Below are 13,924 nucleotides of genomic sequence, written 5' to 3'. Positions count from 1 at the left end.
CTATTGACCATTGCCTTGCCCTATCAGTCTGTGACCTCTACAATTTTAATTTTCCAGAATTTCTCTCCACTTCCTTTATAATCGTTCAGTTGTCTGACTTCCCATTTGTAAGCCCTCTCAGCTCATAGACTGTATCAGCTATGTTATACCTCAAGTCAGTATACTTGTTTATAAATAAGTAGTGCCTAAAACCATAGATAGTACCTAACTCTAGATAATGCACTGATAACCAAGACTGCTATCAAGTAACTGTTATGAAGGTAAGATGTGCAGTCTAGATACATTGGATGAAGAGATGATTCATAGTCCAGGAAGGATGAATCGAAATGACAAGAGATTCCATCTGGTTTCATCAAAAAGATGTGCAATTTAAAACTGAAGAGTTGTTAATTTCTAGATTTCTCCACTTATTATTTTTTGGCTGCAGCTGACTGTAGGTAACTGGAACCATGAAGAGTGAAACCATAGATAAGGGGAGACTACTGTATTCCGAAGACCAATTATTGGCTCAGAAACAGGGATAGTAAGTGGGGACCTCCGTGAAATTAGCTATTAATGGCACACTGAAGAAAATGAGTGAGCTCCTTAGCGCCTGTGGCAATCAATCTGGGAGGTCCATAGTCAAATTCTGAAGATTCCCCAGGACTGAGAGGATAAATCCAATTGGGAAGCTTTGCTTTAGACTACAGAGTGTTGAGACTTCTTAGGTATACTGTATACATTTATACATACTTATGGGAATGTGTGTATATTTTATGTACAGAATTTTACTCTGGCTCCTCCACAAAGCAGATATCAAGACAGAATTAGACAAGCAAGGATTCTCTGTTGGGCTCAAAAAGTTATACAAGAGGAAATAGTCAAAGGTTTGCAAAAGTCTGACAGAGGTAGCAAGCTGTGATGCAAGTAGGACCTTGAACAAAAAGGAGAGGGAAAGAAGATTAAGTAGTAGTGTCCCAAACAACCATGCAGTAGGGAAGGCTTGGCAAATCCACTGGAGGGTTCTGGAACTTAAGACAGCTATCAGAGAAATTCTCTGTCTCCCAGAAATTGACACTCTCCAGTATTCCTATTGCAATCAGTCAGTGCCTGGGAGCTACCTGTGGGAGTCCTTGCTGTAAATCTTGAGGACTCCAACAGCTGGAATATGCTGAATGCTTATATGACCCCTACGGTTTAGGGAATTTGATTTAAAAGAATTCTCATTTTTAATTTTTTTTTTCATTTTAGAGATACATGACAGTAGAGTGTATGTATTTTGACAATTATACATATATTGACTATAACAATTCTCATTAGGATCCCATTCTTGTGGTTGTACCTGAGGTTGAGATTCACTGTGGTATATTCATATAGGAACACAGGAAAGTTATGTCTGATTCATTCCACTGTCGTATTCCTATTCCCCCTTTGCATTCATTCCCTTTGTCTAATCCATTGAACTTCTGTTCTTCCCTCACTCACTCACATCTTGTTGTATGTTAGCATCTGCATATCAGAACATTCAAATCTTTGGTTTTTTGAGATTGGCTTCTTTCACTTAGTATGCCAGTCTCTAGATCCAGCCATTTACTGGCAAAAGTCATAGTCAATTCTTTTTTATGGCTGAGTAATATTACATTGCATTTATATACCACATTTTCTTTATCCATTCATCTGCTAAGGGCACCTAGGTTGGTTCTATAGCTTAGCTACTATAAGTTGAGCTGCTATAAATATCAATATAGCTCTGTCACTGTAGTATGATGATTTTAAATCCTTTGGGTATAAACCAAGGAGTGAGATAGCTTGGTCAAATGGTGGTTCCATTCCAAGTTTTCTGAGGAATCTAATACCGCTTTCCATAATGGTTGCAGCAATTTGCAGTCCCACCAGCAATGTATGAATGTACCTTTTCCCCATATTCTTGCCAACATTTATTGTTGCTTGTATTCTTTTTTGTTGCCATTCTGAAATCTCAGCATAGTTTTAATTTGCACTTCTCTAGTTACTAGAGATTTTGAACATTTTTTTCATATATTTGTTTGCTATTTGTATTTCTTTTGTGAAGTGTCTATTCAGTTCCTTTGCCCATTTATTAATTGGGCTATTTGTTTGACTTTTGTTTGTTTGTTTGTTTTGGTGTTATATATCCTAGAGATTAACACTTTATCTTGAGGTGTAGATGGCAAATAGTTTTCTCTCATTCTGTAGGCTCTCTCTTCAGACTCTTGAAGCATAACGATACCAGACCTTAAATTATACTACAGATGCTGGGCGTGGTGGTGCACACCTATCATCACAGCATCTTGGGAGGCTGAGGCAAGAGGATTATGAATTCAAAGCCAGTCTCCGCAACTTAGTGAAACCCTGTCTCTAAATAAAATGTAAAAAGAAAAAAAAAGGCGGGGGGGCTGGAGACATGACTCAGTGGTTAAGCACCTCTGAGTTCAATTCCTGGTAACAAATAAATAAATAAAACTACACAGCTATAGTAACAAACACAGCATAATATTGGTATCAAAATAGACATAAAAGCCAATGGAACAGAATAAAAGGCACAGAGACAAACCCACACAAATACAGTTATCTCATACTAGACAAAAGTGTCATGAACATACATTAGAGAAAAGATAGCCTCTTCAACAAATGGTACTGGGAAAACTGGAAATCCATATATAGCAGAATGAAATTTAATGCCTCTCTCTCACCCACACAAAACTCAACTCCAAGTGGATCAAGGATATGGGCATTAGACCAGAGACCTTGAGCCTACTAGAAGAAAATATAGGTCCAACTCTCCATCATGTCAGTTTAGGAATTGACTTCCTGAACAAGATTCCTAAAATGCAAGTAAAATCAAGAATCAATAAATGGGATGGTATCAAACTAAAAAGCTTCTTTACAGCAAAGGAAACAAAAGCATGAAGAAAGAGCCTACAGAATGATTTAAAAGTATTCTCTAAATGATGTGGTACAGCAATATTGCCTTTCACTATACCTATATATTGACTTGCAGCCTCAAGTGGGACAAGTGATGTGAACGGGGGCATTGTCATCTGATTCAGCACTTCCTGTTTTGGACAATGCTATGTGAGTTTTTGTGCACCCAGCCTGTTACTTGACTTTACATAGGGTGACTAACACCTTGGTCTATTAACTGTTTTGTCCCTTTCTTTCCTTCCTTCTCCTCCCATGTCTGAGCCTTGTTTTACTTATCTATATTTTCATTGTTTCTTTCCCATATTCAATGAACTGTCTAATTGTTAAGAAGCACAAACCTACTCAACATTTAAAAATTCTTCTTAGCTGAGAATGTCAAACAAAGGAGAAAAACATGTAAACATGCATAACGATATAATACCTTAGCTTGAAGATGAAGAATAAATCTGTATTGAGTTAAAGCTATTCCAAGCTTTAAGGTCTTAAAGGTCTTATTTGGGACACTACTACTCAATCTTCTTTCCCTATCCTTTTTGCTCAAGATCAGACTTGCATCACAGTTTGCTACCTCTGTCAGGTGATAAAAGTATCATCCTGCTCAGTCATATGCCTTTGCTGGTGAGACTCTGAAGAAGGCTGAGATAGACAGAACCCAATGGACTAAACCTGAGAGATGACAAGAGGCAGAGTAAACCCCAGAATGGAGTTCTGACAGAGCCAGAAGAACTTGGGACTGCACATGAGACACCAAGGTGCACTACACCCCAGTCACTGGGATGCCCATGACCTGGCCTCTATGAATTGGTGTCTCACACAGTGATGAATTTAGACATCTGGATCAGGACAGAAACCTTAAGGCACAACCAAGACAGAAAGTATGAGACACAAATGTAGAGACCAAAATGCGCAACTAAGTGGATCCACTAATCACAGGTTTGTTCAAATATCTGTCGAGGGCCTACCATATTTTTAGGTATCTATCCTTTAGAAGTTAGCATCTAGAGAGGAGAGACACATAATTTAATACTCAAGCTTAAGTATTATGAAGATATACAAAACAGAGTTAAGAAGTTAGTAGGTAGTGAGTTGAGACTTCACAAAGACATTGAAACTCACAGACCCAGATTGGTACAGATGAGCAGAAACTTAGACATAATAAAATATAAACACAAAGATGGAATCACTAAAACATCAAGGTTTAGAAAAAAACTAGCCAGATGTAGAGCCTCTGCACCATTTCCTTGCTATCTCTGGAGGGTGAAGTAAGAGTGGCAGACCTCCTCATCCTCTTTGGCCAACTGAGAGATCTTCTTCAAAGCCATCAACTATGAATAAACAAGTCTTTCAAAAAAAAAACTATGAATAAACAAGTCTTTCAAAAAAATAAAATAGTGGTTTTTAAATTGTGGTACAAACTCACAAATAATTTCAATACAATAAATTAAACATCCCATCTACTCTTTTCTAAACTTACCTGCCAGTGTGCGTGTGGTGGAAGGACAGATCTATATTCTCTTTTGCACGTCTCATTTTATGGCTGGGTCTCCCATATTTTAGAAAAAAAGACACAAATCCTAAATCATCTTATTCTGTACTGCCTACAGGTGTAATAGCCTCTGAAGCATCAAATAAAGATAATTTAAAAAATATTGTCTGTAAAACTTTTAATCAAAGTCCAATACCCAGTTCAATGTACTTTTATATCAAGAATAAGTTTTAATATCACAATTAGTAAAAAGCTCCAGTTTTTCAAAATTATCCCAGAATCTATGAGGGACAGCTGCCAGGAAATAAACACCAAAGCATAATGGCATATAGTGCTTTGCTGTGTTATCTTAAACTTTTCATTTGTCTCATTAAATCCACCTTTTCTCCAATTTAGGCAAAGGTTATAGCAAAAGATGACATTTATCATATGAGTGGCTCATAAGAACGGGAGTGGCTGCGCTTCTGAATCTTGTTCATGTCACCTTTGAGGCAAGTTACATAATACTTCCATATCCTGGTGTTGCTAAAAGGTTATCTGTGGATGGTTTCAATTTTACAAGAGAAACAGCCATGGAAACCCTATCCTTGTAACTACAACAGACTTGTCATTAATCAAAGTATGTCTTATTCACATCATGCATCTTTTCAAAAGCTGCATTTTAAAAATATTGTTTTGTTCTATAATTTTTTTTCTTTTGTTGTGTTGGGAATGAATGCATGGCATACACAAACTAGGCAAATACTCTACCATCTGTAACTTTTAATCAAAGCTGAATATTTATTCATGTTGTGAAAATGAACTTTGAAATCAAAATCTAATTTAATCCTGAAGAAAAATGTTAAAACTTTGATCTCAGAAAATTTCTAAAAATTAAATATTAGTAGACGTATTTTTGTCCAGAAATGATAAATGATCAATATGCCCAATATGTCCATTATAAATGGAAATCACATTAAAATTCTGTGTAGAATGGAAATAAACTTTCAAGAAGAAAAAGTAATATAAAGTGTATAACTTTAAATGTATTTTATAAAAAACACAATGGTTGACATCAAAGAGTTATACTCAACCGGTTATATTTAAATGGGTGATGTAAAGTTTCCTTAAAGAACGCCAGTATTTATGTCCATTATACTTTCTTAATCTTATGATGACAAAGTTATATGTCAACTTACAATTGTACAACAGATAGTTTTTATAAAACATCTTTATGGGATACTTATAAAAAATAATAACTTGAAGACTATTACAGGAATATAATAAAAATTCTGCCACTTAGGTTTCATAATGAACATTCCTTATCCATTCAATGAGTGGAGAGTCATGCTTTCAGATGGCACAACATGGCGTGGAAGAAAATACTGGAGATAAGACCAGGAAACTACCTTTTCAAATAACTGGTTTTGTAACTCATGGCAGTCAGTTCAACTGTTCAGCTTTGTTTCCTCATCTGTAAAATGAAGGGACTAAACTTCAGTTCATTTCAAATCGTGAGCTATTTCACTGATGTTATAGGTTGAATGTCTTTCTAGAGTTTTTCATTCTTTTTTTCCATCCTGCTCAAGTAATCTATTTTCTACAGATAATGTAAACACAATTGGAAATAAGAAGAACATTAACTTTTCTTCTTTTCCTCTCCATCAGAGAGAATATGCATCTCTAACTTTTTGGAATGAATTAAGTTCAAGGAATTGGCCAAAACCACTGCACAGCCATTAGAATAATTTTTGAGAATTCATGGAAAGTCTCCTGAATTCTGGGCTTCCGAAACTGGCATACAAAGGAATTCTCTTTACCAGGCATTCTTTTCCTGGAGTCCATGCACAGAATCTGAGGGGCTCAAAACTTGTGTAAGGGGGCTGGGGCTTGGGTTGTAGTTCAGTGGTAGAGGACTTGCCTAGCACTTGAGAGGCACTGGGCTCCATCCTCAGTACCCAAAATAAATAAATAAAACCAAGGTATTGTGTCCATCTACAACTAAAAAAAAAAAAAAAAGAAAGAAAAAATAAACCTGCGTAGGAAAAAAAAAAAACCCTTCATTTTCACCAAACTCATAATTGTTTCCTTTAATTATAAGTGTAGACAATAACCATAACAATAGTAGCAGTAACTGTCACTCAGTCACCAGGAAAAATCAGTTCATCTGTGTGGTTGTTACAGATATCTCATTTATGCTCACTTCACTATTTTGAAATTATGGTAGTTTATCAGACTTACAACTAGTCCGTTATGTAATGCTTAAAAAGCAGCACATATGTAATCATACACACAATGCAAAACTACTGGAACAATACGAAATTAATTTTAATAATTTTAACTCTGTTTCAGCCCAACTTCTTTCCTTTGTCATTCGAGATTTCACTAAATGTAATAAAAACACTGCTCTGAGCCAGGCAGGTGACACAGGTCTATAATGCCAGCGACTGGGGAGGCTACGGTAGCAGGATCACAATTTCAAGGGCAGCCTGGGCAACTAAATAAGACCCTGTCTCAAAAGGGAGGGAAGGGCTGGGAAGTAGCTCAGTGCACCCCTGGGTTCAGTTGGGAGGGGGGGGTGTCCTATCTGAGAAGATAAGTCTCAGTTGCCAAACGGCTTTTTGGCACACGAAAAGCTTCGATTACCCTGAAATGAACACAAACACACAGATCATTAAAGGACTACTACTGCAGCAGTAAATGATCACCACTACAGTGAATCTGAAAAACTGTAAATTATGGTTTGATAATTAAGAGAAGAACCTTAAGGAGCAATTAAGAACTTCAATTTAAAAAAACCAAAAAAACAAAACACAAAACTTTTTCAGACGTCCCGGATGCCAACTGTAAGCAAGGAGGACAGGAGGGGCCCCTGTCAGTCTCCCGGTTCAGGCCACACAGCCCACAGAATGGCCAGCAGCCCACTTCCTGTTGACTGAAACTACTGCCTATCCCCACCCTATTCGTCCCACCCCAACGCCCCACGAAAGCGGCACAATACTGGGAACACAAAACCTTGACCACTAAATCTAAGACCTCTCTTTCAAAAAACGCGTGCTCGGGACTTGGTCGATATCGCGGGCCCCGGCTGCTCGGGTGGCACCAGGCGGGGGCCCTGCAGTGACCGCACGGAAAGTTTTCTCCACAACCTCAAGTTCGGAAACCACCGTCGGCCGCGTAGCAGGGTTCCCGCTCCTCCTGTCTCTTATNTTGCTCGTCCGCGCGCAGCCTGGCAGTTTGCCTCTTCCTCGTCCGTCCTCCAGCTTGCGTCCATGGCCACCGCCGCGACCGAGGAGCCCTTCCCGTTTCACGGTCTCCTGCCGAAGAAAGAGACCGGGGCCACCTCCTTCCTGTGCCGCTACCCGGAGTATGACGGGCGGGGGGTGCTCATCGCCGTCCTGGACACGGGGGTCGACCCCGGGGCCCCGGGCATGCAGGTGAGGCAGCCCCCGGGGGCCCGGTGCGAGAGCGAGAGGCGCGGGCGGGACGCAGCCTCCCAGGTCGGAGCCCCGCTCTACGGCCGAGCCCGGGCCGGGGTGGGCAGCGCCGGGAGCTGGGCGCTGGGAGGAGGCAGAGGGCAGAGCCGGGCGCGGGGGCACCGGTGTCCGCGCAGGGGACCGGCGGCGCCCGGGCACCGCGGGCGCGGGGTGGGCGAGGGCCCGGGCTGGGCCGTGTTCCCGGCCCAGACAAAAGCAGGCTGCCTGGCGCGGTTGGTCCTGGGAGCCCGGGTCCACGTCGTGGCCCGGGAAAGCCCCTTTTTGCTTGGGCACCGCCAGGCCGGCCACCTCCGGGTTCCTTCCCATCTCGTCGCGGTCTCTGCGGACCCTCTTGTCTTGGACACCCGGCAGCTGATATTGTTAAACAAGAATTGTACGGTTTTTATTATTGGGGGCCAGGGGTGGGGAAAAGATAGGGCTAAAGACCTATCAGGACTTCATTTTTATGCTGTGGTTTGGAAGATTTGGTTTTAGGAAGAATAGTTTATCTTTAAACGCCAAAACTGGGTTTCCAGAAGATAACCGAGTCCACTTCCGGAATCATTTCCTCTAATAGTTTTGCTTATTCAATTTTTAAGCTGTCTGCAATGTGTTTGTTTAGGGTCATCTATTCTTGTGGCTTGGTCTTCGTTTTACATAAAGAGAAGCCAATTTCGTTTGGTTTGGGTGCACTTTCGAGGCACTTCTATTTTTAAAAACCTCAAAACATACGAGAACATACTTGATTGCTGTTTTAAAATTATTTAGTTTTACCTTAGTCAAATATCTTTAGATCATAGAAAGATACTATAGATCAAATACTTTATAGATCATATAAAGATACTGAAAGGTAATTTTAAAAGATGTCTCAGTTCTAAAAACCATCTGTCTTGAAACTTTGGCTTTTGTAAATTTAGCCTTTTACTGAAATCTACTAATAAACAGCATATAATCATTATTCAAGTCAAAGTCTTCCCTAATTAACCCTACTGTATGCTGATCACTTCCTTACTCTTCATCTGTAAATCTTAGCCCTCTTTCTACACTAAACAGTGATGTTTAATAATTCTTTTTCTCTCCCCCCTCCCTCCATGTTCCTCCCCTTTCAGATCCTTTATTGTGCTTTCTGATAATTGAGGTAGCATTTTGGAATTTAATAACTTGGAGCAAGGTGGGTGTGGGTGGCAGTCTGGCCACTCTCTGGAAATCTTGCTTCCTGGTGTTAATTCTGCATTGCTGCTCTGAAGTGCAACACACCTTAATGTGGCAGCTTCTATAAATTAGAAGAGGAAGAGGTGATGCCTTTCCTCCAGGCAACTGTATTTGTGTAGTAGTTATTATGTTAATAATTCCTAAGACTTAAAACAGGAAAACTCTCTCCGTTCATTGAGGCTTTGTTACAGAGTAGTAGTGCTTCCCATTCTGTTGTGATATTTACTTTTTGTAGGGATATGTGGGAGGAAAACAGCTGGGTTAAGTGGTTCACTTTTTTTTTTTTTTTTGTCAGCATAAGAGGATGAGAAAAGTTTGGAGCAGTATTGCTGTGGATATTTCTTTGTAGAATTTCCAGATCTGCTTATCAAATTAGTTATACTCTGTAAAGTAAAAATAGTGTTCAGCCCATACTGTTGCTATGAAAATTGAAAGGATTAATTACATGTGACTTTTTAAAGCTCTCAAGAGAAGCATAAAATCAATGCTAACTTTTTTAAGTAAATATATTTAGCAGAAGGAGTTTATGCTGAGTTTTTACTCACCAAGTATTTGAAGGTCAAATGTATATTATTGCTTATAATAACAAATATTCAAATAATATCGAAATCAAATGAAAACATAACTCTTCTAACAACTTTAAGTATGAGGTATTGACTTAAATAGGGCCACTTAAAAAAGATTCAGTAAGATGGCTGGCAAACATGAGTGGATTTTTAAAAGACTTTTTCCTTTTACCTTTGACAAATTTATTTTGTAGATATATGTATTCATCATTAAGGTGAGAGGTGGATAGAAATAAAGGAAGGAAGAGAAAGCCAAATTGGCTATTTGGAGAACCAAATGGGATCTGAGTAATGGACTAGAGGCACAGTTGAAAATATATAGAGTAACACGTGAATTGGCATTGCTGTGTGACTTCCTTGGACCAAGTTCTCTTTTATGATAGCTATCCAGCAGTGTTAAAAGTGGAGCATGAACAGCGTGAAAGGAGTGATAAGTAAATGGTTAAATATTTCCTCAGCAAATATTTAAGCACTTGCCAGATGCCTAAGGTTGGGTTAAACATTTTGTAGACTCTGGCTATTAACAGAGATGGGGAGAGGAACAGGCAATAAAGGTGACCAGGCAGATTTCACAGGCAGGACTAGAAAATACACACGAGGCAGCCACCAGTTTAGCTTCTCTTTGATCCATTCTTCACATAGCTAAGCTGTTTTTGCTAAAAAGCAAACTTTATTTTTTTAAAAAAATCTGAAATTCTAATTGCTTTTGAATAAAATTCCAAGGATTTGAACTTTGTACGTAAGACCCTGTATGGTCCACCTCTAGCAGCCTCCTGTGTAGTCTCAATCCCCACCATTTCTTCTGTTCATGGCCCCTCCAGCCCCCACTGTTCCCCTTGTTTCCTTCATGAGCACTCCGCTGTCTCTATATCCAGATGTTGCAGGTGTTTTCCCAGCACATGTTTTTGCATGAAGTGTATTTTGCCAGGAGGCCTTCTACAATCACTGTAAACTCCCGCTTAATCCTTTTAAGACTCAACGAGGTCTGGATCCCATTACTTCTGAGAAATTCACTGATTTAGTTCAGCCTCCCCACCATATATGAACTAGCTGTTATGTTAGGGCCTATGGCTTCAAATATGAATAACCTTGCTAACAGAGTTCCATTTTTTGCCTTCTTTGCCCTCATAACAATCTGTTCATACCACCAATAGGACTTAAATGTAATTTACTGTTTCTGCTCACATACATGTTTACTAGTTAAGATTCTTTGAAAGCATATATCAAAATTTATTTTGTATAAAATCTGCTTATAATGCTAAATATTTTTGATGAATGGAAAAAAAGGAATATCTTTGTATAATAAGAAAGTCCAATGTCTTCTTGAGTTGGGGGGAAGAATTTGGGGAAGGAGAATACAAGTAGTTCTATAAAAATCTATTTTATGCTCACTTAAATATAATAGAGTATAATAAGTAAATAACCACATATATAGGTCATTGGTTCCTTTTTTTTTTTTTTTTTCCTGTTACTGGGGATTGAACTCACCTGAGTCACATCCCCAGCCCTATTTTGTATTTTATTTAGAGACAAGGTCTCACTGAGTTGCTTAGCACCTTGCTTTTGTGGAGGCTGGCTTTGAACTCATGATCCTCCTTCCTCAGCCTCTCTAGCTGCTTGGATTACAGGCGTGCACAAGTGCACCTGGCAGTTCTTAATTTTATTACTTTTTTTCCAGTTAGCTTTTCATCATTCCTCAAGTTGGGTTTTATTTTTGTATACTTTTATATATTTACCTCTATTATTAATAGTCTTATAATTATTTTGACTCACCTGTTTTCTCAACTGATAGTAAACATTCTATAAGCAAAGACTGTCTTATTCATTTTGTTCTCAAAATAAAATTCACTAAATAATCTTTGTGTATGAAATCTTCCCTTGCTTAAAAGAACATTTCAATATCTCCCCTGAAATTTCAAACACATTGACTTTGTTCGTCTGGTTTAGTTTGCAAACTTCCCCCTTTTTCTTCTAGTCTGCTCTGCAAGTGTTTAGCGAATGGCTTCCAACTCTCATCAGTCCTCCACCAAGATGGTAACAGTGGATACATAAAGTAATTTAGATCCTTGACATTTTGGGAAAACCTGTGGGCAGCTTCTGTTGTCTAGCCAGTGTATCTCAGTAAGCATCTCTCTGTCTCCCACCCCAGGACACAGGGCTTATTATCTTGGCTGTACCCATAATTACTCTGTGCAGGCTTTCAGTGCTTTCCCATGTGACACCTCTCCCTCCTCAAAGATAAAGGATGTAGTTCTAGTTCTAGCAGTTCAGTTTCCTTCTTCTCCCAAAGCTCTTTTGCAAAATTCTACCTAGTTTGGTTTTTAAAAATATCTTCTTTCTACCCCTGAATTCTGTTGTTCTTTTTGTTGTTGTTGTTCAGTCTTCAATGGTGTGATCGCCAATAATGTTAAAGTAAGAAAAATACCTGGATAGAAGAATTGGATATATGAGAAATTTTTATAAGAATTTGTGTATATAATGTGTATGAGAGTGAAAGAGAGAGACATCTTTATAAGGAAAGCTTGTGGAAATAGTAGATGGTAAATAAGCCATCATATCTCATTAAGCTTTTTCCTGTGCTTTATACTGGTAATTAGGTTTCTAATTAGAAGGATCTCTGTCTGACTTATTAGTAATCTTTTGTTATTCTTGACTTCAGGTCAATGATGTTTCCTCCTTGAATGAAGGTGAAGATAGGTTATGGGGTATTTTCCAAATTATGTATTTATTTGGAATACAACTTTGTATAAATTGTTTTTTGTGGGTTTTTTTGCTGTTATGGGGAGCATATATTCTGATAGAAGAAATTGATAAGGAATCATCTGTGTATTTACAAATTGAATTATGTTCTGTGATGGAAACAGGGTACAGTATGAAAGAATAATCGAGTTTAGGAAGGCCACCATTTAAAAGAGGTCACTGGGGAATCCTTTCTGAAGGGGTGACACTTTACTAGAAAACTGAAATATAAGATAGCATACTGTGAAACAATGAAGAAAGAATTCCAGGCAGACTTTTGTACAAAATACTGACCCTTGTGTACAGAAAGGAAAAAGTTTGGTACATTCTAATTGAAAGGAGGTGAGCATGGTTAGAGATGGCAGTGACTGGGAATGGCAGAAGTCAGGTGGAGCAGGGCCTCTCCTATTGAGTGCTTTGTGGGTGCACTGAAGGATTTAAAGGAGAGACCTCATAAGCTTTTTTAATATTGCTTTCCATGGGGCCAACAGTGGAATCTGAGGGACCTCCAAGGAGTAAACTACATTAGAAAGACAAGAGCTGCTAATGGTTTGGAGGATCAGAACAATGGTAGTGAGAATCATAGAAGAGGAATTTGAATTCTGTATTAGAGGAAGAATTAAATTAACTGGACTTCCTTATAGCCTCAGGTGAAGCATAAACTAGAGAATCAGGGAAGGACTTCTGAGTTTCTGGCATGAGCAGCTGGATGTGTGATGATTCCTGAAATGGCAAAGCCTAGAGAAAAACAGATATGCGGGCTTGGCATTTGTTAGATTGCAGTGCTCTTATGACGGTAATGAAATAGTTCTGAACCTTTGTTCCCTAAGGTTTTGCACATATCCACCCTAAAGTTCTCCTCCATCAAATCCTTTCTCAAATGTTACCTGATCAGCTGAGCCTTCCTTGATCAGCTGAGGTAAAATTAAAAGCCCACACCACCTGTCTCCCTTCTCTGTGTAACTTTTCCATATTTTTCTTTTTTATTTATTGATGATTTCTTTAGTAAGTGATCTGTCAGGTAAGGAATTTTTGTACACCTAAATATTTTGTAAGTGTTTATGAATATATGAAACCACTTGATTGATTCTGTGTTTTCATGATAAGATTTGCTGGTTAATATTCGTTAGGCTTTTGACTTAAAACAATACAGTTCTCTTGGGGATGCAACACAATGGTAGAGCGCTTCACTAGTGTGCTTTAGGCCCAGGGTCTATTCCCTGTCATACACGCACACGCACACGCATGTACATACATACATAAAATAAATGCAGATATTTGTAAGAAGTTTTGCACATTCACACACATTTGTGCTTATTTAAGGATAAAAGCCTAATATCTAATTCATATTATAATTGTCTTGATTTTCAGGTTACTACAGACGGAAAACCAAAAATCATTGATATCATTGATACAACAGGAAGTGGTGATGTGAACACTGCTACAGAAGTAGAGCCAAAAGATGGTGAAATTATTGGTCTTTCAGGAAGAGTACTTAAGGTCAGCGCTTTTATCTTATTGAATGTTATTTAGACTTTTGTTTT

At 38.6% G+C, this 13,924-nt stretch overlaps 1 protein-coding gene across 3 annotated transcripts in view; it reads left to right on the top strand.

Annotated features, from left to right (window-relative positions):
* The first annotated feature begins 7,548 nt into the window (after positions 1–7,548).
* Positions 7,549–13,924, top strand: part of Tpp2 (tripeptidyl peptidase 2) — a 65,921-nt gene continuing 59,545 nt past the window's right edge. For 2 of the 3 annotated variants that reach the window (XM_015484112.2, XM_015484111.2), the window contains exons 1-2: positions 7,549–7,824; positions 13,752–13,880. In XM_015484112.2, coding sequence (XP_015339598.1) covers positions 7,660–7,824; positions 13,752–13,880 — 294 coding nt within the window. In that variant the 5' untranslated portion in view covers positions 7,549–7,659. The remainder of the gene's footprint in view (positions 7,825–13,751; positions 13,881–13,924) is intronic. The other variant, XM_015484113.2, reaches the window with a different exon arrangement.

This window comes from Marmota marmota, unplaced genomic scaffold (genome assembly GCF_001458135.2).
Source record: "Marmota marmota marmota unplaced genomic scaffold, marMar, whole genome shotgun sequence".
NCBI lineage: Eukaryota > Metazoa > Chordata > Mammalia > Rodentia > Sciuridae > Marmota > Marmota marmota.
This window is presented reverse-complemented; position numbering and strand designations above follow the sequence as displayed.